This window comes from Cicer arietinum, chromosome 4 (genome assembly GCF_000331145.2).
Source record: "Cicer arietinum cultivar CDC Frontier isolate Library 1 chromosome 4, Cicar.CDCFrontier_v2.0, whole genome shotgun sequence".
Classification (NCBI taxonomy): domain Eukaryota; kingdom Viridiplantae; phylum Streptophyta; class Magnoliopsida; order Fabales; family Fabaceae; genus Cicer; species Cicer arietinum.
The window spans coordinates 17488948-17510331 of record NC_021163.2 but is presented as its reverse complement, the minus strand read 5'-3'; the positions used below and the strand labels follow the sequence as shown (position 1 = coordinate 17510331).

The 21384-nt window shown below is 32.5% G+C and overlaps 3 protein-coding genes across 4 annotated transcripts; all 3 read right to left on the bottom strand.

Moving 5' to 3' along the window:
- Positions 1–972: 972 nt before the first annotated feature.
- Positions 973–3160, bottom strand: LOC101490917 (cyclic pyranopterin monophosphate synthase, mitochondrial). 2 transcript variants are annotated; one of them, XM_004497185.4, is made up of 3 exons: positions 2849–3160; positions 2620–2765; positions 973–1926 (listed from the first exon to the last, which is right to left on the bottom strand). In XM_004497185.4, the coding sequence occupies exons 2-3, from the start codon at positions 2719–2721 to the stop codon at positions 1336–1338; spliced, it is 693 nt and encodes a 230-aa protein (XP_004497242.1). In that variant the 5' UTR covers positions 2722–2765; positions 2849–3160; the 3' UTR covers positions 973–1335. The 2 variants fall into 2 exon arrangements, with proteins under 2 accessions (XP_004497242.1, XP_027189205.1); XM_027333404.2 differs by having other exon boundaries at positions 2678–2765; positions 2849–2899.
- A 2221-nt stretch (positions 3161–5381) lies between these two features.
- Positions 5382–8241, bottom strand: LOC101490592 (FAD synthetase 1, chloroplastic). Its single transcript, XM_012714752.3, has 5 exons — positions 7857–8241; positions 7578–7630; positions 6719–6854; positions 6149–6324; positions 5382–5962 (listed from the first exon to the last, which is right to left on the bottom strand). Exons 1-5 carry the CDS (start codon positions 8084–8086, stop codon positions 5448–5450), a joined length of 1110 nt encoding a protein of 369 aa, XP_012570206.2. The 5' UTR covers positions 8087–8241; the 3' UTR covers positions 5382–5447.
- Positions 8242–8879: 638 nt separating this feature from the next.
- On the bottom strand, positions 8880–19741 carry LOC101490049 (myosin-1). Its single transcript, XM_004497183.4, has 24 exons — positions 19490–19741; positions 18161–18557; positions 17252–17353; positions 17023–17166; positions 16795–16945; positions 16651–16678; positions 16068–16233; positions 15890–15953; positions 15740–15753; positions 15568–15652; positions 15259–15362; positions 15015–15153; positions 14440–14558; positions 13982–14134; positions 13796–13885; positions 13315–13392; positions 12688–12846; positions 12068–12274; positions 11255–11460; positions 10996–11131; positions 10388–10517; positions 10149–10295; positions 9881–9948; positions 8880–9772 (listed from the first exon to the last, which is right to left on the bottom strand). The coding sequence occupies exons 2-24, from the start codon at positions 18539–18541 to the stop codon at positions 9113–9115; spliced, it is 3531 nt and encodes a 1176-aa protein (XP_004497240.1). The 5' UTR covers positions 18542–18557; positions 19490–19741; the 3' UTR covers positions 8880–9112.
- Between the last annotated feature and the right edge of the window lie 1643 nt (positions 19742–21384).

Sequence of the window (21384 nt, the reverse complement as noted above, 5' to 3'; positions counted from 1 at the left end):
TAATATTTTGATAAATAATAAGGAAGCCGAAAAACTAAGGCTCTGTATGTGAGTTTGAAGAGAGAAATATTTTCATCTTATTTGAGAAATTAATTTTGTAGAAAATGATAAAATAATACTTATGATTAATATATTTTTAAAATATTATAACAACATAAAAAGAGTTTCTAAATCCTCCAAAATTCTCTAAATTCCTCCTCCAATATACTTTTTTCAAATCCCTCTAAATTTAGGGAATCTTATATAATAAAATAAAAAAATAAAAAATAAAAAAAATAAAAAAACTCTCCAAAGACCTCTCCTCCCAAAACTCTCTCTTCCTTCTACTTCATCATTCCTTTTTGCCCAAACCCTTCCCCTCCTTTCCTAAACTCTCAACAGACCCTAAGATTTATTTGGATGTGCATTTCAGCTCTTTGGCATATTGCATAGGTTGCCATGTCTGACCTTGTTTGTATTCCGGAAAAATAACCAAAAAGGTAGTATTTGTCAAACTACAAAGGGACCTCTCCAAAGCATTCAAGTCAATTGGCACCTCTCTAAAGCATTCAAGTAAATTGGTACCTCCAACAACTCTGAGTTTGACATTATTTTCTTGTTTTACACGAGTTCATATCTTCCTGGACCATTACTAAATTTAATTTAATGTTGAAATATTTGGGTTTGCAATTTTAACATAACATTCTCATGTGTTGTCACGTCATCCAAGTATTTGATTTCTTGAGTTAGTTAATATCATTGATTGCTAATTAATGCAATTGTTTTACAATAATGAATTAAAATCATATTAAATTTAAGTGATAAAAAATTGAAGAAATTGACCCCCAACCTATGTCTACGTGTTTGGTAAAGTTAAAATAGATAAAGGCTAATTTACCAGACTTGGTTCCTCAAAAATAAACACAGTTATATTGAGAGTAAACTTTCTTTTTGACAAGTATTGAGAATAAACTAAGAGTAAGACATCTCAACTATTGATAAGAAAATCAATCTTTGAAATTATATAATGCATATATAATTTGTTATGCATGTGCATGTAACATGAACCATTGATTTATTTATCAACTATTGATATTATTACTCAAACTATCTTTAAAATTCTAAATAAACTGCTGAGTTAAATCCTAATTTATGGGGTGACCATGTAATAGGAGGCAATCAAAATCTACCATAATTTACCTGAAATTTTTCAAAGTATACAGTAGGACAAGTAAAAGGTCGGCTAACAAAATATGCTTCATCAAAGCTAGCCCCAATTTTGATGCACCCACATTCAAGACTCTATTGGAATAGCATTGTTGGTGTGTTGTTAACAATTGGAATGCTTCAAAACCATTATTGTCCCCAGGAGTAATCCCCACTTTTTCCACCAGATTTATGCTTAAGTCTTATATCTGTAATTGTTATATCTTTTGAAGCAGCCTTGCACATATCGTACACTGTTAACCCTGCGACAGACACTGCTGTCATTGCTTCCATCTCAACCCCAGTTTTTCCCATTGAAGCAGCTTCACCTTCTATTGTTACACTGAAGTCCTCATGATTCAATCTCAAATCCACTTGCACATGTGTAAGGCCTATGTTATGGCACAATGGAATCAGGTTACTAGTTTGTTTTGCTGCAGTTATGCCAGCTATTTTCGCCACCGTAAGCACGTCTCCTTTTGCCATTTGATTGGCCAATACCAAATCAAACACCTTCTTTCCAAGTATTACTTTGCAAACAGCAGTAGCATTTCTCTGACTACTTTCTTTTGGAGACACATCTACCATTTGAGCTTCCCCTGAATTTCCAGTATGAGTCAGTTCAAAAGAACTTTCACCAGTGCTTCGAGATGACAAATGGGGTTTGTTATTCTCACAACTTCCGCTGACAGAGCTCGCTAGTCCATCTGGTGGAAGTTCCCCAAATACAGATTCCATTTCCTGAGACAGAATAATCAATTTAACATGGATTACAGTAATTCTACTAAAATTTCTTAGAACAGATTAAGTAGACAGTGAACAGCAAAATAGAAATCACACAGAAATTTGATTAGATATTAATCACTTCACCACTGGTAAATGCAATATTACTACACAGGCTATGTTTGGTAAAAACTATCGGATGACAAATAAGTTAGCTTATAACGGATGGTTTATAAAACATTGTGGATAAACTAGCAGATTGAATTTGAAATGTTTGGTACAATTAACAGCTGAACTTACTGATAATATAACTGACATAAAAATATCTTTAACTAATACTTCAAATTTTAAATTAAGATAATGCGTAAAAATGAGAAGCAAAATTGATACAATATAAGCTATTAGCTCAAACTCTACTTGAAGTAACATCTCAAAAAACGGTATAAGCTACTAAAAAAACCTTATAAGCTCGTGAGAGATAGACAATTAACTTTACTTTAATCATAAGAGCTTACAAGCACATGGTAAATGTGAAGCAGCTAGGCATTCAAATGGATTGAAAATAGAGATAAACAAGTGTATGAAAATCCAGTAAGTGGATTCAATCTCTTTGCATTGTGCTAGACTATTATCAATAAGGCGCGTACTATATCAGCATTTTCCCCAAAATATAAAAGACACTTCATTTAACTATGCCAATAATAAATCTACCTTATTGAGTTCTTGAATAGAACTTGCATAATCATGAGTAACAGAAGAGGTGAAGAACCTTTTTGATTGAGGAAATGTAGCAACAATTCTTCGAAGAAACATGTTAAATTGATTGACAAGTGTCGGGAAATTGAGGAATTAACAACCTAGAGAGTGAAAACGATAGTTAGAGATCAGAAAAATGAGGAAGAACAATTGAAAAAAGACGGTGGACGGAATTAAACATTACCGGCGGCATGCAACCGTGATTCGTCGGCGTGTGAGTGTTTGCCCCCTTCTTCTCTTATGATTGTCAATCAATTATGTAAAATGCATTCTCATCTATAAACCAAAAAAAAAAAAAAAGGATTATTTGTGAGATTCGAATTATTTTTGTTTGTTGTGTTTTAATTTTATTTTAAATTAATTTTGGAAAAATACGACAAATTTTCTGATCAGATTTGAAGAAGAGTAAAGAAAATTGGATTTTTTTTTACTCATTGTGCATACATGAAGGAAAAAAAAAGGTATAAGAAAATTGATAGTAAACAGTTGTTACGGTGAAGATTTATTTAAATATTTTGTTATATTTATATTAACAAAGCTATAAAGAAATTTTTGTTTCTAAAAAAATAAATTTAATTAGAGTTTTGATCTCTATATTTATACTAATTCACAAAATTTATCTTTTATTTTAAAAAATTAATAGTTGTGATTCTTTCTCAGATTTTTAAACTAAAAAATAATAATTTAATACATTTTAAATGATGTGATATGCAATTCTACGATATAAAATTATCTAGATATATTAATAAAATTAAAAATATGAAAAAAATTCGAAGTTTAAGTTTTCACGATATTTTTTTCAATTTAATTGGTGTTAATCACTTTACATCATTGTATCATATGCACATTATTTAAAATATCTCACATCATTTTTTTTTTTTAGGAATCAAAACTTTAAAATAAGGAAATCAATTTTGTAAATCAGTATAAATAGAATACTAAAACTGCAATTAAGTCAAAAAAATATTACATTATTTTTATTTGAATTTTATTTTTACGTTATCTTCAAAAATATTTATTCAGATATTCAATTTTATTTTAAATTTTGTCAATGGAATAAAAATAAAATCTATTTTTTTGTTGAACTAAGGTGTATAATTATATAGATTAATCACTAATTAATATTGATTTGTAATTAAATTTCAGAATAAATAGTTAAAACACTTAAGTATCTATTACTTGTATCATAATATGTTTGTATAATAAAATATTGTTGTTTAAAGTAAAAATTAATAAAAACTAAAATTTAATAAGGTTTACAAAAAAATATATGCATAAATGGTTGCTTTGAGCTTTTGAATTGAGATACACCATTATTTATCCATATTTGTCTATTTTAATTTAATATGGTACATTAAAGTTTAACTAATGGTGGCTAAGTTTATAATTTTGAAACAATTTGATATTGACTATCTAAAATTTGACGATGAATGGTGTTAGAGAAAGAAAAAAAAAAGATTTCATTCAATAAGTAGATAAATAAGTAAATATAAAGCTAAAAAACTAAAACATTTCCCCTTAAAACCAACTAGGGCTCTCCCTACATATAAAAGCCTCATTTTCAAATTGCTAGATATGGGGATCTCTTTACTTTAGAAAAATATTTATAATTTTCACTTTCTATGTCAGTGATTGGAATCACATTTAGTTATAGAGTTATTCTTTTAATTGTGATAGAGAAAATGAAAACTAGTCAGAAAAATGCATTTTTTAAAATACTAAAAATAATATTTTAACATTTTTTAGAATTTTTAGAAATGTTCAATTTAATTTTAAAATACATTTTCAAAAAAATTATAACGTCTAAGCTAGGGATGACAATATAACCTGTATCTGCGAATATCCATCCAAATCTACTTGATTTGAGCGAAAAAACCCCGTTTTAATTGAGTGTGGTGGAAAATTTTCTCTGAAATTAAAATTTGAGGATAGGGGCGGGTTTGATGGGTTGTGATATTCACTCCGCACCCGAATTCGCTCTATAGAAATTTTTATTTTATTATTGTCTAATATTAATTATAATAGATATGATTTTTAAATTTATATATATATATATATATATATATATATATAAATGGGTGTGGGTGTGGACTGAGAAATTTAAACCCCGTGGGCAGAGATAGAGCCTAAATTTTACAACCGCTATGAAACGGAGGCGAGTGCATATTTTCTCCAATAAATCGAGTGCGAAGGTAGAGGAGGCAAAATCTGCACCCACCGCGTTGTCATCCCTAGTCTAAGCAAACATAACGGTTATTTTTGTATCTAAAAAACTCTAATTAATTTACTATATTTTAATGTCATTGTTTAACTATAACAAATGGTTTTTTTTTGTTTACATTTCAGTGTTATTGTTTAACTTTTATTTTACATGTTTACAATGGTCAGATGATGTTTTGTAAGAATATATCATTTTTGTCTCCATGATCATGGGTCACCACGTTATAAATCAAATTTACACTTCAACCTGGTTCAAAATTTGTTCTTTGACATGACATAACCATTTGACAAACTTATATTTGACCAAGTATGAACTTTCAAGACTAACTTTAATCCAATAAAATAAAATACAAGTATAGATTCAAAAATGATTGTGGAATAATAAACGGATTTTGCCAAACTTCATCACTTGGTTTGAACTTTGAAACCATAATGCATTAAGGGGGAAAAGGGTATTAATTTATACTCAATTATATCATCAGCTTTAAAACTTCAAGGACAGATAAGAATCGTCTATTATTAAGTAGACTAAGAATTTAATTAGAAACATTATCTAAACTGAATCAAGGGTTGGAATCACCAAATTCAATATGCAAGTACTGCAAATTGTGAGTACCAAAAATATCACTCGAACCTCCGAAATCGGGTTCTATATGGACAAACTTGCTGTCAATAATTACCCTACATAGCATAACATTTTCTTGACCAAGTAAAAGTGAACACTTCTCATATAAACCTTCCTTTGGTGCTAGATTCAATAAACACGATTTAGGAGCAGACACCTTGTACCGACCAAAGCTGAACCTTTCTCGGTCCGTGGCCATTAATACGAGACGGTGCTGTCTACCCAAAAGCTCTGAGACATACGTCATATCTCCTACAGCAAGGGCTTCACGGACACGCGTAGACGAGACCTGTCCCCTCTCTTTCGAGCTAGCACTGGAATTTATATTTGTAGAGAATTGGTTCTTGTCCATAACAGATTTTATTATGTAAGCTTCCATTCCATATTCTTCACACAGCTTTACTAGCTCTAATGCATCACCAGCTGCTTTATATCCAAATCGATAGTTCTCACCTGCAATAAGTTCCAGGACAAATAAATATTTAAGTATATATACGAGGATAAGGTAACAGAATAAATCATGCAAATGTTCCTATTCTGGAAAAACAGCAAATACCAACAGATTATGATAATGTGGACAGGTTGGTGTAACTTGAGAAGATAACAGATTAACAGTAAATTATTGTGCTACTTATTTACCTGCAACAACTCCACGCACTTTAAGCTCTTTTGATAACTTTTCCACAAATTGTTGTGGACTGAGATGTCGCACGCATGAAAACTCAATCTGAAACTCTTCTGGGACCATGTTACCACAATAAGGAACCCAAGATGAAAGAATGCGCTTTCGGTCGCACTTTGCAACTATGGGAGCTCTGTTTGGGAAACATTTGACAAAATACATGTTATTCCCCCTCCAAGGTAATAAGAAAATTATGACAGTGCCACAATCTAGTAACTCTAATCTAAAAATGAGTTAGGAGTTCATATATCCAACAGCAAAGTCAAGAAAATTGGCATGAGCTCAGTATGCATAGCAGAGGCCCCATTCCCGAATATACAACAACTCAGGCATCAGAGGCAAGGCTAATCTACAAGTTTTAGTCTCAATAGAAAACTTTTCTCATATTCATAAGGTTTTGTAAGCCAGAAGTGTAAGATAGTACATGAAATAACTGCAAGAGCCAAACACATTTTCCAGCCATATGAAAAAACAGTTTAATGATAAACCTTTTAATGGGCTTGATAGAAGCATATACTGCGGCATACCTATTTTCCCAACCCAATACCTTTGCCATGCCAACAAATGATAAAAGAAATGGTGGTCCAGCTCTTGATGCTTGAATTGCAAGTTCTCGATGACCTATGTGCAGAGCATCAAACTTTCCCAACGCTACAACTCCACCTGGTAATGTCATGATAGCATCAGTAATAGTATATAACGTACAATGCCAACTTCCAAAGTGAAAACTCCATTTTGCACATAAATAGGCAATACTAGTTTAAAAAATAAAGCAAAAAACATGCATACATCAAATGAAGAGTAAAGAAAACTAATGGACCATAAATAGCAAAAAGAAAAATATTTATGCACAAAAAGTCAAGGAACAAAGAAGACAAAAAATGTATTGGAAGGGTTTTGGGAGGGGAGGGTTTGGAGAGTTTTTTTTCTTCATAATACAAAATCTCCCTGATTTGGGGGACTCAAAATATATTGGAGGAGGGTTTTGGAGGGTTTAGATACATGCTTCAAATCCTTTCCATGTTATAATACTCCAAAAATAAAATATTAATCAAAAGAATTATCTAACCATTCTCTACAAAATCACTCTCTCAAATAAGGTGGAAGGTTTCTCTCAATTTCCCTCTCTTCCCCACCCCTCAAAGTCCTTCCCTTCTCTCCTCTTAAACTCCCAAATGGAGCCTAACTAAAAGGGCAAAGAAAACTCACGGCACGCCCTCCTCCTATGAGAAACTATGACGACAAAGTTGATCACAGAATCAGTTTCCAGCAATTACCATCACATTTCCCTCCAAACAAAATGCATATTCTAAAAATACAAATTGGCCATTACATAGTTGGACACGAATACAGTAAAAGAAGTACAATGTGAAAGAGAAAACAAACCTGCAACTGCAGATATTCCGTCAGAGAGAATTTCACGTTCATCTTCTTGTTGACTACAAAGAAAGAAAATGAAACAGATTCTCAATGAAAAAGAGAAACAATGCTAATAAAATTCTTTAGCTCGTACAAAATCACTTCAATTATATTTATTTTTTATTAGATGAACCAAATTTAAATTCCATCAAAGTTACCAGCACAGCAATATTAAAGGGGGAAAAAGGATAAAGCAAAAAAGCATAATGAATTGATGAGGAAACAAAGTGGAAAAAAGAAATGAACCTGAAACAATGAAAAAGGAGGGGAATTTGACGGGGAGAGTTAGAAGGGGTAGAAGAGAAACAGTTGTTGGAACGAAGAGTGGTAGTTGAGGGAGCGAAAGAAGGTTTGAGAGAGCGTGGGAATGAAAGATGGAAAGTGTGAAGAGAATTGAAATTGAATCTGAAGCCAACAAAACCACCAAAGTGTTCACAGTCTCGAAAATGATGCGAAATGCGATTCACACCAAACATTGTTCAGCATCATCAAATCTTCTCAACATGTTCCGCTTCTTGGTTTAAGCCAAAGCCAAGGTGAAGGGATATTCGGATCCACTTGATGGATCGTCTCGGGTCGCATCAAAACCCGACTTTATTCCTGTACCAACAATACTCTTACTTCACTCACATTATTTTCAACGTGTATTTTAACGTTGAAATGGAAAAGAGAAAGAATAATTATTATTTTAAATCACAATCATATTTTTATATACCGTAAATTTTTTTTACATTTTTTCATAAACATTTTTTTCATTTTTTAAAGTGAGTAACTTTGAGAGAAAGAGATTAGTTATAAGTTAAAAATTCATACTTATATCTTTTACATGAACATTTATGTTAAACTTTAATGAATAGTAAAATTGTGCTTGAAGTATATTATTTTTTGGGCAAACCAACATATATTCGCCGTGCATCTTCAAAGATTAATCTCTAAAAATGCCACAATTGAGCCATCTTAAATAAAATTTGCTCTATTTACAAGCATAAGAAATCAAACCCTAACCCTCTTGCTTAAAAAGTATGAACCCTTTCCATCGAGTCAACTCATGTTGGTATGTGATCATTATTCCCACAATGTATTTAGTTTAAATGACAAAAACCTATATTCTCACTTGAAATAAAAAAAGAAAGCAAAATTGTAAAAACTGTGTTTCTCATCATTTTGTTTTTAAAATATAATATTTTAACCATACTTAGCATGCAATCTACCGACCATATAAGGAGGATTGATAAGAATTTAAAGCCTTGTAGCCTCTAACTCCACAACTGGTGCAGAAATTTTAAATTTCTGATAAATAAAAACGGCTAGCAGCAGCTAACCTAATTACAATAAATAATACAATTCATTCATCCGTGGACACTTCCTACTGCTATCTCATTTTTCCTGTTGTATTTTCATCATTTTTTCGGATATATAACTTGCAATGCCCTTAAAACAGTGCATGGACCAAAGCCAAACCCCAAAAGGAAAAAACAATAATAATAATAATAATAAATCAATCAATTTATCCTAGTACTGTTCCTTCTTCCCCACCACTTCTTCTTGGCTTTCTCTACTGAACCATTTTCACTTCCAAGTTTATGTAAAATAACCTTTGTTTCACGCAGTCTTGACCCGTAGTCCTTTTTCCAAGCTTCAAACATTTGTTTTAACCTTCCAAGCTCTCTGTCTGGGTTCAAACTTGCTTCAACTTGGCCAGATTTTACCTCAACCAAGAACTTGGCATCATCACCAAATACTTGACTCCTTTGCTCAAATTCTTCAGCCAACCGACTTATAACGCTCAAACCAGCACTCATAGATCTTGTTCCACTGCTTTCTTGGCGCCTGTGATGATTTCCAATATCCCAGCTGTATTCCTTATCATCACTCGCATTAACAGAAGCATCTGAATTTCTTTCAGAATCATCCATAGCAAGGCTCTTCTTTGCAATGGAGAGGCTAGATTGAAGGGATCTCATTTGTTTCTGCCATACTTCTTCCATTGATTTCATTTTTAGTTCATATTCAGACCATCTGTTATCGTACTGTTGAAGACGTTGATGAAGAATGTCATTTTCCTCATCTTTCTCTCTCAGGGCAGCTTCAGCCTTAAGCACCCTGCGTTGTAATTCAGCTAGGAAAGACGACTTCACCAGAACCTCACCTGACTCGTTAGTCTGTTTTAAAGTTCTTAATTGTAAGTATCACAAAGATGATGTATTTTTACTAGCAATCCTTGACATAATGGTTTTGAAAAATAATTTTTGAATTAGAAAAGAAAATACCTTCATGCCTCCAGATTTTAAAAATCCTATATCTCCTGAGCATCTTCTGACTAACCATCCACGAATAACTGCAAAATGAAGCAAAGAGAAATTATGAAAATTTACCTATGTAAAACATTTGGTGCAACACCTATGCTAACTCATGTCCAGCGTTGGTTTGCACATTTATAGAAGGACTTTCATTACATATGCTCAAAAGAGGACGAACAATTTTTCATTACATATGGAATTAACTAATCTTTGTATTTAGAGAATTAAAAGTTCTTACATGATTGAATGACAACTGCAGCATCAATGGTATTTTTCATTCTGTTTCTTGCAAATTCTGTTTTCACGTGCTTCTGTATAGTAACAGCAGCTCTATGTCTCTGAAGCAAAGTTGCAAACCCCTTTCTGCTTTTCTCTCCTCTAATAACTGCATGAATGCGTATAAAAAATTTTCCAATCTGTTACAGTTCCAAGGAATATGACTTGGCCAAAAGAATAAGGTGGAAAAAAAGGAAATACATGACTGTAGAGCTGTGATTCCTCTCCAAAGCTCGTTGCGATGACAACGAGCTTGGTAACCCCTGAAGCAACTTTGTACACGTAAAATTCCATGGAGGGTACGGTTCCTAGTATCTTCGAGCACTCCAATCTGTAATCATGATCAACACACATTAAGAAAGACACAATGCAGAAGATAGGAGTTAATAAAGTTCAAGGTAGGGCTTGGTGATCAAAGTACTTGGACAATTAAAAGAGAATGCGAAAGCATATTCAACACCAGAAAGACATGGACCAGTTTATCATTCAAAAGAGGAGGCAAAGTGATGCCAAAAAATTCGAAACCCTAACCACAAATAATTTCAAATTTATCATTCCTCTTTAAACTTCTATATACTAAGTTTCTTCACTGCACCATACCTATGTAAGCTGAATACAATGCCTAAAATAAAAGTAAAGGAGAAAACCAGAGGTTTTAAATCTAAAGTAATTGATTTCATTCATTTTATGTTGAAAAGTGAAAACTGCAGGTACATGTAATCAATATAATTGTGTTTATCACTACCACAGCAATTTAAATTAAATGAAAGAAATAACTTGTATGAAACATCATACAGACTTCTTCTTACCTGCCCTGTTCGGAAGAATAATTTTGTGTAGCCAACTTGATACATCTCAGGCAAAATGTTAAACTGGTGAAGAATAGCAACAGAAACACTAAGTGGATCCTGAGATGCAACATTCTCAAGAAGAAGAAAACCATATCTGATTCACCACTCCCAAGACAAAAAGAGAAACGTCAGAAACGTGAAAAAAAAAACATTGAGACTGGTTTGGGGAGGGGGGCTTGAAAACATATTAATCACCATGTTTGTTTCTTTGTTATACCTTTTCGCAAACTTTTGGTGAGACATTCTAGTTGGAAAGCCTGATCTTGATATTCGAACCACTTCCAGGACCCCGCAACATCTCAACTGTTGTAGTACAAGTCCTTGCTCATATGATCCAGGTGATTGGAGGTTATTGGGCTTAATGCAGCGAATAAAATGAGGTGTGGTACTCTCTAAACGTTGCATAAGTTGAAACAATTGTCCCTGGGTGCCAACAAAAATATCGTGTAAAGACAATTGAAACGAGACAAATATCCCAAGTCCCAACCTAAGAGCTTTTAATATCAAATAAAATTAATAAACAAAAAAGTCTTAACAAGCCATGTCACAATTATCATTAGAATCATTGATATTCAGAGGCCATCTTTCTCAAGCAGAAGTTTCAATGTTTGCATGGCTTGATGTGAGAGAGTAATCTACTTAATCTTAATTCACTGTTGTATTAGTCAGTTAGTTGTAGCTAGTAAGTTAACAGCTATTTTCCAGTTACAGATGAATAACTAACTCTTAGCTGTCACTTCTGCATCTGTAGTGAGGCCATTCATCTACAAATAAGTGTTCTCTGATTTGGCAAAATCACCAACCAGAAAATACATTTTCTCAGAATCAGAGGTTTACCCTTTTACATTTTCTCAGCTTCAGTTTTCAAATACATGATCATATATGAATACTGTCAATAGCATACTATAAAACAAAAGCAAACACATATGTTGAATGGAAGGCTTGGAGGACCAAAACATTAGTTATCCAACTACCAGACCACTTCATAATAAATTGCGAAGAAAATTAAAATTGAGGTTTTGACGTGTACCTTGAATTTTGTGGCAACACTTAGCTTTTGGGAATCTGCCCCACCTAACTTGTGTAAGGGACCAACTACAGGCTTCTCAGACTGAGTAAGCATATATGATGCAAATATCTGAGGAAGATGACATTTGCTTGAGGATAGAAGTTGGATGGAATCCACATGCAATAGGTCCCTGTTCTTCTCTAGGAATGCAGTTGTGTCGTAAGTGACCTGAGAGGAAGAACAAGTGAAATTATCAAACTATCAGGTATGAGCAAATTGAAATCAACAAGAAATAAGTAATCTATCGCTTTTAAGAAAAACAATAGCATCTGGAGTTCGAAAATAGTAAGTATGGAAGCACAGTCAAAATCACGGTTCTTAAATTTTGGTACAAAACAAATAAAGTCATGGTTAGTAGCTATCTAGGTTAACAAACTAATATGGATCAAATATGATAGAACTTAGGGTTTTCTGATCCTTAAAACTTAGTTCTGTCACATTATAAAGCTCACACCAGAATGCAACTTGAAAGCCATTGTATTGTGAATCTTAGAACTGTCAGTATCTTGCGGCAATTTACAAGCCCTTTGGATAAACAGAAAGAAAGGTATAACATGATATGAACTGGGCCAGATTAATACCTCTCCAGCATAATGACACACAGTGAAGGCTTTATCTCGTTCTCCTTTGAAGCATGAATTAGAATTCAAATGTTGCTTAAGCTTGTTAGCAAATGTTAAATCCGTACCATTTGGAAAAGTGGACTCTTCATCTAACAAGGATAGTAACCCCAGTGGTTTCTGCACAAATTTAAGAAGTGAAGTCTATAAGAAAATAATTTCTAATGGGATGTGGCATTTTTCCATAACAAAGAAATTGTTAGTCCCAAAACCTATTGCAAAATATTAGAATTGAGAACAACTCCCAAAAAGAAAAAATAAAGAAATAGCTTCCAAGGAAGTTTCACCAGGACATTAAGACAAAATGACATCCCCAAATATGTAGTTCGAAGCAGAAAAAAAAAACAACTAATTGAAGTATAGCAAGTTTAGAATATATACAAGAAAAACTAAGAATAAGTAGAATAGTGTCATATTAAAGTGAGTGATAGTGTTGCGCATACTGTTGTATTCATACAATGTATAATCATGTATGCATCGACCCTATATTCCAAATATTCAATCAAGCATCAACTATGTAGGCTTTCTATTTGGAAATACTCAGTCCCACATTGGCTAGAGATGAGGCCTGGATAGGGAGCTCTGTACCTTTTCAAAAAGATTAAGGCAGTCTTGGTTGTCTTCAAATTCAACTTTAGCCCAATCAATGCCGTCTTGGATATATTCCTGAAACAAATTTGTAAGCATGGGAATTTTTTAATTTATACATAGTGTTTAGCTTTCAGAGGTAAGCAAATCCTTTTCATTTTAACTTTATATGGAGGTGTTCGATACTTTCAATAAAAAAAGAAAAAAAATACCACTATGAAATACAATGATGTTATAGTTCTAACGTATTGAAAAAACTTTATAGGCCAAAGCACAAAGAAAGTTGAGGAGCAGGAAAAAAGTTGTTGATAACAAGATAAGGAGATAATCATGAAGAGCTACGAATCCATAACAAAAAATTGTTGGCTTAATATTCACATTTTTAACAAAAACTCGCATTTGAATAAAAAACATTATAGGTCTATCAGCATCATTATCCATTTAGATTTGTTTAAGGAGTCAGTTTCTATTTGGTGCGTACCTCCTGTTCCAGTTTGAATAAATGACGATTGAAGTGTTGCTGTAATCTTTCATTTGCATAATTTATGCAGAACTGCTCAAAACTGTTCCTCTATGTATAAAATGCACAGAATTCAACAAAGAAAATATTTCAAAATTTATATAAAAGACATATGAAGAAAAGGAGAGTTGTGGTTTAATAAGGTACATTGAATGACTCAAAGCCATAAATATCTAGAATACTGATAGATCTGCCGGTTCGTCTTTTGCCAACAGCAAGTGATTTGTTTATTTGCTCAACCAGCCAATCAAACAGACATGCATATATAGACTTCGCCAAAGCATCTCTTGCATCAATAGCCTACATAATAAAAAAAAATTAACATTTAAGACAAGCCTAATCCATAGGTAGGGTGCATACAGGTATGATTAATATTTGAATATCAAATGGGATTTCATAGAAGGAAAACTGAATGAGGCGATGTTCACCACCAATCAACTTTTCTTTCTAGCGTACATTACCCTTATAAATTAAACAAACTGGCATATGATAATTGAGAAATTCAATACATAATTATATTGCAAAGGTCTTCCCTCCTGGGTAGTTGCACTTTGTCCATTCATAGTCGTGAACAAAGGTAATTGTCAACACAGTAGTCATTTTACCTGAGATAGCGTCAACTTCTGGACAATAATATCATTACCAACTTTCATTTTGCGAGTTGATAAAGTCAACTTCAGATCTTCAATGTCACAGCCAATCAACTTGGCAGTGCTGAACAGCCCTTTAAGAAGTCAGGAAACAAAATTCATTTTTAGTTGAGGTATAAATTAACTTATGACGCATTAGAGCATCTAAACTATGCTCAACTGGGCAAAGCCTATGCAGCAGATTATGTATCATGTGCAACATATGTAAGCAATAGTTATCATAAAATGCAAACATGCTCAAGTTAATACATGGTTCTTAAATCATAAAGGCACCGAATCAATCAATAACTATATAGGAAACCTTAGAAAACTGCAACTTTTTCTCAAAAGTTTCCTCTTCTTCTCTAATTTACAAGGATATTTTTTGAAAAATATAAACTGCTAAAAGCTATTCATTGTAGGATATTCTAAATGAATTCAAAAAATTCAAAGACATCCCAAGCCCAAAGCACAAGACAGAGCTTTTGCACAACAAGGAAGTTTCTTGGAAAAAATCTATGCTGTAGATTCCATATTATGGAAATTCTTACCCTCATCCTCAACAGCTTGAACATGATTTTCATTATCGATCACAGTAAATGAAATGTTTCCTAGCCACAATACTGCAGCAAGCATTGCAAATACATTATCCTGGTCTCCTTTGCTAATGTGGACAACATCCAGAGCATCCTGGAAATTGGCAACAGTATTAAAAAGTTCATGTGAAATAAATATATCATACAATATAAACCGATATTGATGCAGATCATCATTAAGCAATGAAAAATAGTATACCGTGACTATGCGAAATTCTTCTGCATCATCAACACCAGTAATTGAATAACAATTGCTCTGCCTCAGATATTTATAGTCTTCCACACTTTGTAGATTTAGCTTCTCTGAGTTTAACATCACACATCAAATGAACAATAAAACAAAGAAGCCAAATAAACAAATATAAAGAACTTTACATAAAAAGGGATACTCTAACATGAAAATCTTATTTCATTAAAATAGAATAAGCACTTCTTCAAGGATATCCTCAAATAGAAAGTTTAACAAAAATCCACCATCCAACATATGTAACAAAATATATCCAATTACCCTTAAGAGATGGTGGTGCTCCAGCACATAGCTGATAAAATATATGATATGACCTTTCCCCTTCATTGCATTGGACTACTCTAGACTGTTCATGTACCAAGTAAAACTAGTATCAGTTGATATTGCATGAACAGAATTTGGAATGTAATATTAGCGCAGAAGAATGAATTACCTTTTCCAACAAAACTGTTCAAGGGTATGGTCATACCAGGAGCAACACATAGATTCCACACGTTGATGCAAACATTTAACATGATTAGTTGGAAAGTTATAGTGCAAGCCAAGACACATTGTTTGAGCATTAATTAAATAGTAAACTTACATGTTTGAATATTAGCACCAGATATTTTTCCAGTTTCACTGAAGTGAATCTCAATGAGCTTTCCCTGTAACGTTCAATCAAATTAAGAGAGCTTTCAGCATCAAAAGAGAATAAAATTGAAACCCTCAAGAGCAGTTCAACTAAAAGAATCAATACACATGACATCAGGAAATCTTACAAAACGACTTGAGTTGTCATTTCTCAATGTTTTCCCATTACCAAAGGCTTCTAGTATTGGATTAGTCTTTAATATTTCATGCTCTATTCCACTTCCACCGCCAAGGGCAGCAAGGTATTGCATAGCTATTTTTGCTGTCTCAGTCTTCCCTGCTCCACTCTCACCACTGAATATGTAGATTATAAGAATAAGAACTATTATAGGTCCCAGTTCAAATACAGCCAAGGGGGATTACACAAGGCCAAGGAAAGCCAAATTGAGTTTGATATTAATGACAAAACCATCAGGTAGCCTAAAGAAGTTATTATGTCCATCAAGGTTAATCCAAGAGTGGGAAATCAGAATCTCTTCCCTGAACTTTTAGGAAACCAACAGAAAAATGAATATGTGGCAATAAAACAAATTCAGTTTAGGGGATAAGAACATTTAACCACTCAAGCAATAACTTATTCTTTGACAGCTTTTAACCAGTCAATCATTCCTGAACTTAACGTACTTTTACAAACAATTCCTTTTTCATATTTTTAGCCTAAATAACGGAATAATCAGTTATACAAAAATGAACTCAACACAAAATACTGACCTTATAATTATTGATTGATTAACTTCATCTGCAAATAAAGCACAAGAGTCAGAGTAAGAAGTTATAGCTTAAAACAAATAAAAGTTGTTGTAACTTGTAAAAATTCATCCATATATAACTAAATAAAAGAAAGGAATAAGTTACCCCGTATCATCTCTCTGATGGCAGAGTCTGTAATTGCATAAACATGAGGGCTTTCAATTGCTTTACACTTGTAGGCTTCAATATAGTCAATCCCATACAGAGGAACTTTCTTAAAGGGATTTACGGCCACCAAAACTGGCCCTGCTTTTGTCTGAATTGCACACAGTTACGTGCATAAATGTTTTGTGATCAGCAAGCAAAAAAAACTTTGGAGATGCAAAGACTTACATAGATCATATTTTGATTGTATCTATGTTGCAGGTTGTACAAAACTGAAGGTTCATTTAAATAACTAAGTTGCATGAGGTCGTCCACTCCATCAAGAATATCAGGATTTGCTGGTACCAAACTTTCATCTTTCACCTTTAAAACCTATGGTTAAGGGGGAAAAGAGTACAGCTAATCAGACCAAAAAGATGCAATCCAATGTAGAAAAATAGAGTATAACTTGTCTTACTTTCCCATCAGGCAGTGAAATGACAGATTCTGTTCCAGAAGTTGATATTATCTTCACCAGTTCCCAACCCCCATTAGAACGTTGAAGCCAAGACTGAAGCTTCTGAAACAGTAAACAACAAAGTTTAAACAGCTTATTATCTATTAACAATGAGAATTCAACAAACTCAGGAAATAAAAATATGGAATTGCTTTGTTGAGTGAAAAGAGATGAGAGACATGGGATGGGATCTGTGTGCCTGAATTGTACATCAGAGAATATTAGAGTCACAAATACAAGGATTAGCAGTTAACCTAATTATTGCAATTACATAGAATCTGTCCGTAAACACTACCGTCAAGCTACATGTAACACATAAATCATATATACCAAGTTTGTACATATATAACTGATTCAAGGACCAATCAATGACTTCAAAATTATTGTCTGTTGATCATTTGAATTTACAAAGCTACCAGTCCTGTCTCCAAATAAGATCTTCTCCCTAATGAAATGGCAACCTACCTAGCAGTCATAATTACATTATTTCTAACAATTTTCTTTCAAAAGCGATGAAAAGTGCATCTAGTCCTAGTAAATTTCAGTTTGTCTTCTACAACAGGCCCTAACACCCTTGCCCTCATTCATTCGTTTAAAACTGCATTATCTAATATGCATCTTCAATGTTTCAGCTGATTCTTAGCATACTCTAAATCTGTTGCTCAAACCAAAATTGGAAACTAGAAAATATGAATTTAAGCCGTGTGAACTATATCTTAATGTTTGTCTACAGTGACTTTTCAGCTGAGGGAATGCATATGTATCATAGTAAGCAATAACTATATGAATTAATAATCATTATGCACAGGTATTATAACTGATTAATGAAACCAGAAGCAAAGTAGAAATGCAGTCTGAAGCCAAAACTACCTTCTTTGAAGCATAAGGAGTTGTATCACTCCATCTGCTTTCCTTGGAGGACTTTGATATTGATGGAACAGGCAACGAAGCAGATACCGAGTCTTCATTAGTATGCGATGTCCTGTCTTCATATGATTCGACATTACCACCATATGGAGATTCTTCGTCAAATAGATCCATGGCGTTGGCACGGTTGTGAGCTTCCTTAGAAACCTCCCCTACTATTGCACCATTTTCACCACCATTTGATCCAATGAGATCAGTGCTTCTATATTTAATGTTTCCATGCTTTTCCACAATGCCAGGGTTTCGATCATTAGCAAACTTGAACTCAGGTGGAAGTGATTTGATAGATTGAAAAGCAGGCGGGACACTGGTTGTCTGAGACATCTTTCCTTAAATATTTCTGCCACAACCAACACTGATTACAAACAGCAAGTGCTAGTTGCAATGGCAAAAAGTGGTGTATGTTTTCCTTTTCAAAAAAGTTAACTTTTCAAACAAATGGCCCTTTCAAACTTTAAAAACAAGACCCAAAATTGAAACAAGATAACATAATGGAGGGGACCATAGCTCAAGATGCAGACTCTACTGTCTAGTGCTTAAAGCTTAATGTGGTCATTGACACGTTGAACCTCACCCAGAGCTGTAAAATTCAAAATTCATGAACCTAACATAGCCACAACCCCACATAGCCTAATTTAAGGACCCATGCAATGCCACATAGACCTTTTCAGTTAATAGTACTTGAATTAGATAAATGGAAAACTAAGTAAAACTTCCCAATCCGATACATGAATTCATTCGATTGTAGAAAAAACCTTCCACGGTAGTTCCACCTTTCAACTTTATTATCTTTAGAAAATGCTGCATCATTCACACCCTATGAAGTACATACATGGACGCGACGCTGACACTAACATGTCAACACCAGTAATAATTTCAGAAAAAAAAAATTAATTAAATGTAATTAAGGTGTCAGTGTGGTGACATGTCGAACACCGAGACGCGATCAGATGTGTTGGTTCTACAAAGTTGACACCAAACAATTAATCAAAAATAAAAATATATTATCGTTCTACTTGAATATCGGTGTCCTGGACTCCTGGGAAATAAAATATTATAAACATTGAAAATTTGAATTCGTCTAAAAAATAAAAAATAAAAATAAAAAGTTGAAATGGCTCACTAAGAAACAGAAAAAAAATATAATAATTGGAAATAATAATCCTGGTTGAATACAAATTTTGAACGTTTATACATGAGAAGCAAGCAGAGCAAGAGAACGGTAGTAAGAAGCAATATTCGTAATTTGGTGAAGCTAATGGATCCACTAACCTCAGAAGACGAAATTAAGATCTAGGTGAAGTGAGTTGAAAGTTGAAGAAATCGTTGAGCATTGAGTGAGTCAGAACTCGGAACAAAAGAGAAGAAGAAGAATTTCGAGTGTTATATATAAAATGTGTTCGCGGAAAAGGCTAAGCCACTCAGAAGACTTGTTTGGTTTCTCACCACGTATATGGATGGTTGAATCAAGGAGATGCAAGAACCAGCTTTTTTTGCTTTTCTTTTTCACTCTTCCGCCATAAACTATTAATTAATTCGTTAAAATAAAATAACAAATTAGTAAGAGCCAATGATATTTTATTTTAATTTTTTTGGACCATATATTATAAAGTTATTATTATATTTTAGAATTTAAATAAATATAAACTGCTCCGGCTGAGTCAGGACCATTTCAAATTTTGTCTTAGACAGATAATTTAAATTTTAAATTTAAATTATAAAGTGCGCGTTTTTCCTTGCCAACCGATTTTGAAGAGAAAATTCAGCCACAACAATAAATAAATTTTGTTGGAGCAAAGCGTATTACGGATTGACCAAACTACCCCTCACTGGTGGCGCTTTACTGGCCAGCGGCTTCAAACCTTTAGCTGTGTTAACGGATATCATTAAATTAGGCACTTTGTTATAGATTTTAAACTAGTTTTGGTATCTTATAATTTGAGGATTATCTTTTAGAAATTTACATTAAAAAAATCAGAATATTAATTTTTTTATTGCAGTAAAAAATTACATTTTGTTAAAAAATTAATTAATCACAAAAAGGAACTTTTAGAAATTACTACAAACTTTTAGTTTTTAGATTATTTTTCATTTTTTATTTTTTAAATATAAATTTTAAAAAGTCATTATTGTTTTATGAAAAAAAATTGTAACAAACCCATCCTAGATTGAATTACTATGAAGTTGTGAATATCATGATTTTTAATTTTTATTATAATTATAATCCGTTTGTTTTTTGAACCGAACCAATAATTCGTTTGTTGTTCAGTCTCAAATCATTAGTTAATATTCTTACTTTAAGGTAGGATTGCAGTCACTATGTTGCTTTGTGCCAAAACAACCTATTTTCTATGTATCCCATCAATTCCAATTATCAATGAACTAATTGGATCACCGATTGCTTGTACGATAAATAAAACATTTAAACATATTAATATAAATATGCGTTTCAACATGTTATATTTCATCTTTTTCTTGGATATACAACCTTATAATCAAGGACACACCAACTCGTATCGAGATAGCTTGTTGGACCTCTTGCTTTGATTTAGATTCAATTCTAAAATTTCACATGGTAAGTTATATATATATATGCAAATTTGTGTTTTTTTTCTAATTTTGCATGAAGTGGTCTGCCATAATTTATGTTTTTCTTAATCTAAAAATTTTTATAGTCAGTGATTTGATTAATAACATTTTAGTGTTTTTAGTCACACAAAAGATATGGCAAATAGTAGTGAAAAAATAGAAAATTATAATGTAAGTCAATATAATATATAGATAAGTATTTAAAAATTAAAACTTTAATAATTAAAGACTCATTTTATTAAAAATAGACATTGATAGTCATATTTATTGACATGGACTGAGACAATGAATTAAAGAATGTTAATTAGATGAAATTAAAATAAATATAAACATGTATATAGTATTTAATTGATATTAATAAAATCATTGTATTAAACATAAAATACTATGAGAATAATAAATTATTACTTCTAAAAAATATTATCCTTAAATATTTTCAATAAACATTAAATATTAATCTATGGAAACCACTTATAAAAGTAAGTGGTCTACTATTATAACTCACCTTGTAACATTTTCAGTATAACAAAATATTTAATCATAAATATCTTCACAAATATATATGCTAATTGAGATAT

Bases quoted from the DNA above. Each gene is read 5' to 3' on its own strand.
- LOC101490917 (XM_004497185.4), bottom strand. From the start codon at position 2,721: ATGTTTCTTCGAAGAATTGTTGCTACATTTCCTCAATCAAAAAGGTTC. The intron at 1,927-2,619 runs GTAGATTTATTA...ATTCTGTCTCAG, and splicing joins CTATTCAAGAACTCAATAAG to GAAATGGAATCTGTATTTGG.
- LOC101490592 (XM_012714752.3), bottom strand. From the start codon at position 8,086: ATGTTTGGTGTGAATCGCATTTCGCATCATTTTCGAGACTGTGAACAC. The intron at 6,855-7,577 runs GTTTGTTTTCTC...TGACATTACCAG, and splicing joins CGGAATATCTGCAGTTGCAG to GTGGAGTTGTAGCGTTGGGA. The intron at 5,963-6,148 runs GTAAATAAGTAG...AACTTATTGCAG, and splicing joins AGTGCGTGGAGTTGTTGCAG to GTGAGAACTATCGATTTGGA.
- LOC101490049 (XM_004497183.4), bottom strand. From the start codon at position 18,541: ATGTCTCAGACAACCAGTGTCCCGCCTGCTTTTCAATCTATCAAATCA. The intron at 14,559-15,014 runs GTAAGAATTTCC...GACTTCTTAAAG, and splicing joins TCAAGCTGTTGAGGATGAGG to GGCTGTTCAGCACTGCCAAG. The intron at 11,132-11,254 runs GTATAACAAAGA...GTGGTGAATCAG, and splicing joins CACCAAAAGTTTGCGAAAAG to ATATGGTTTTCTTCTTCTTG.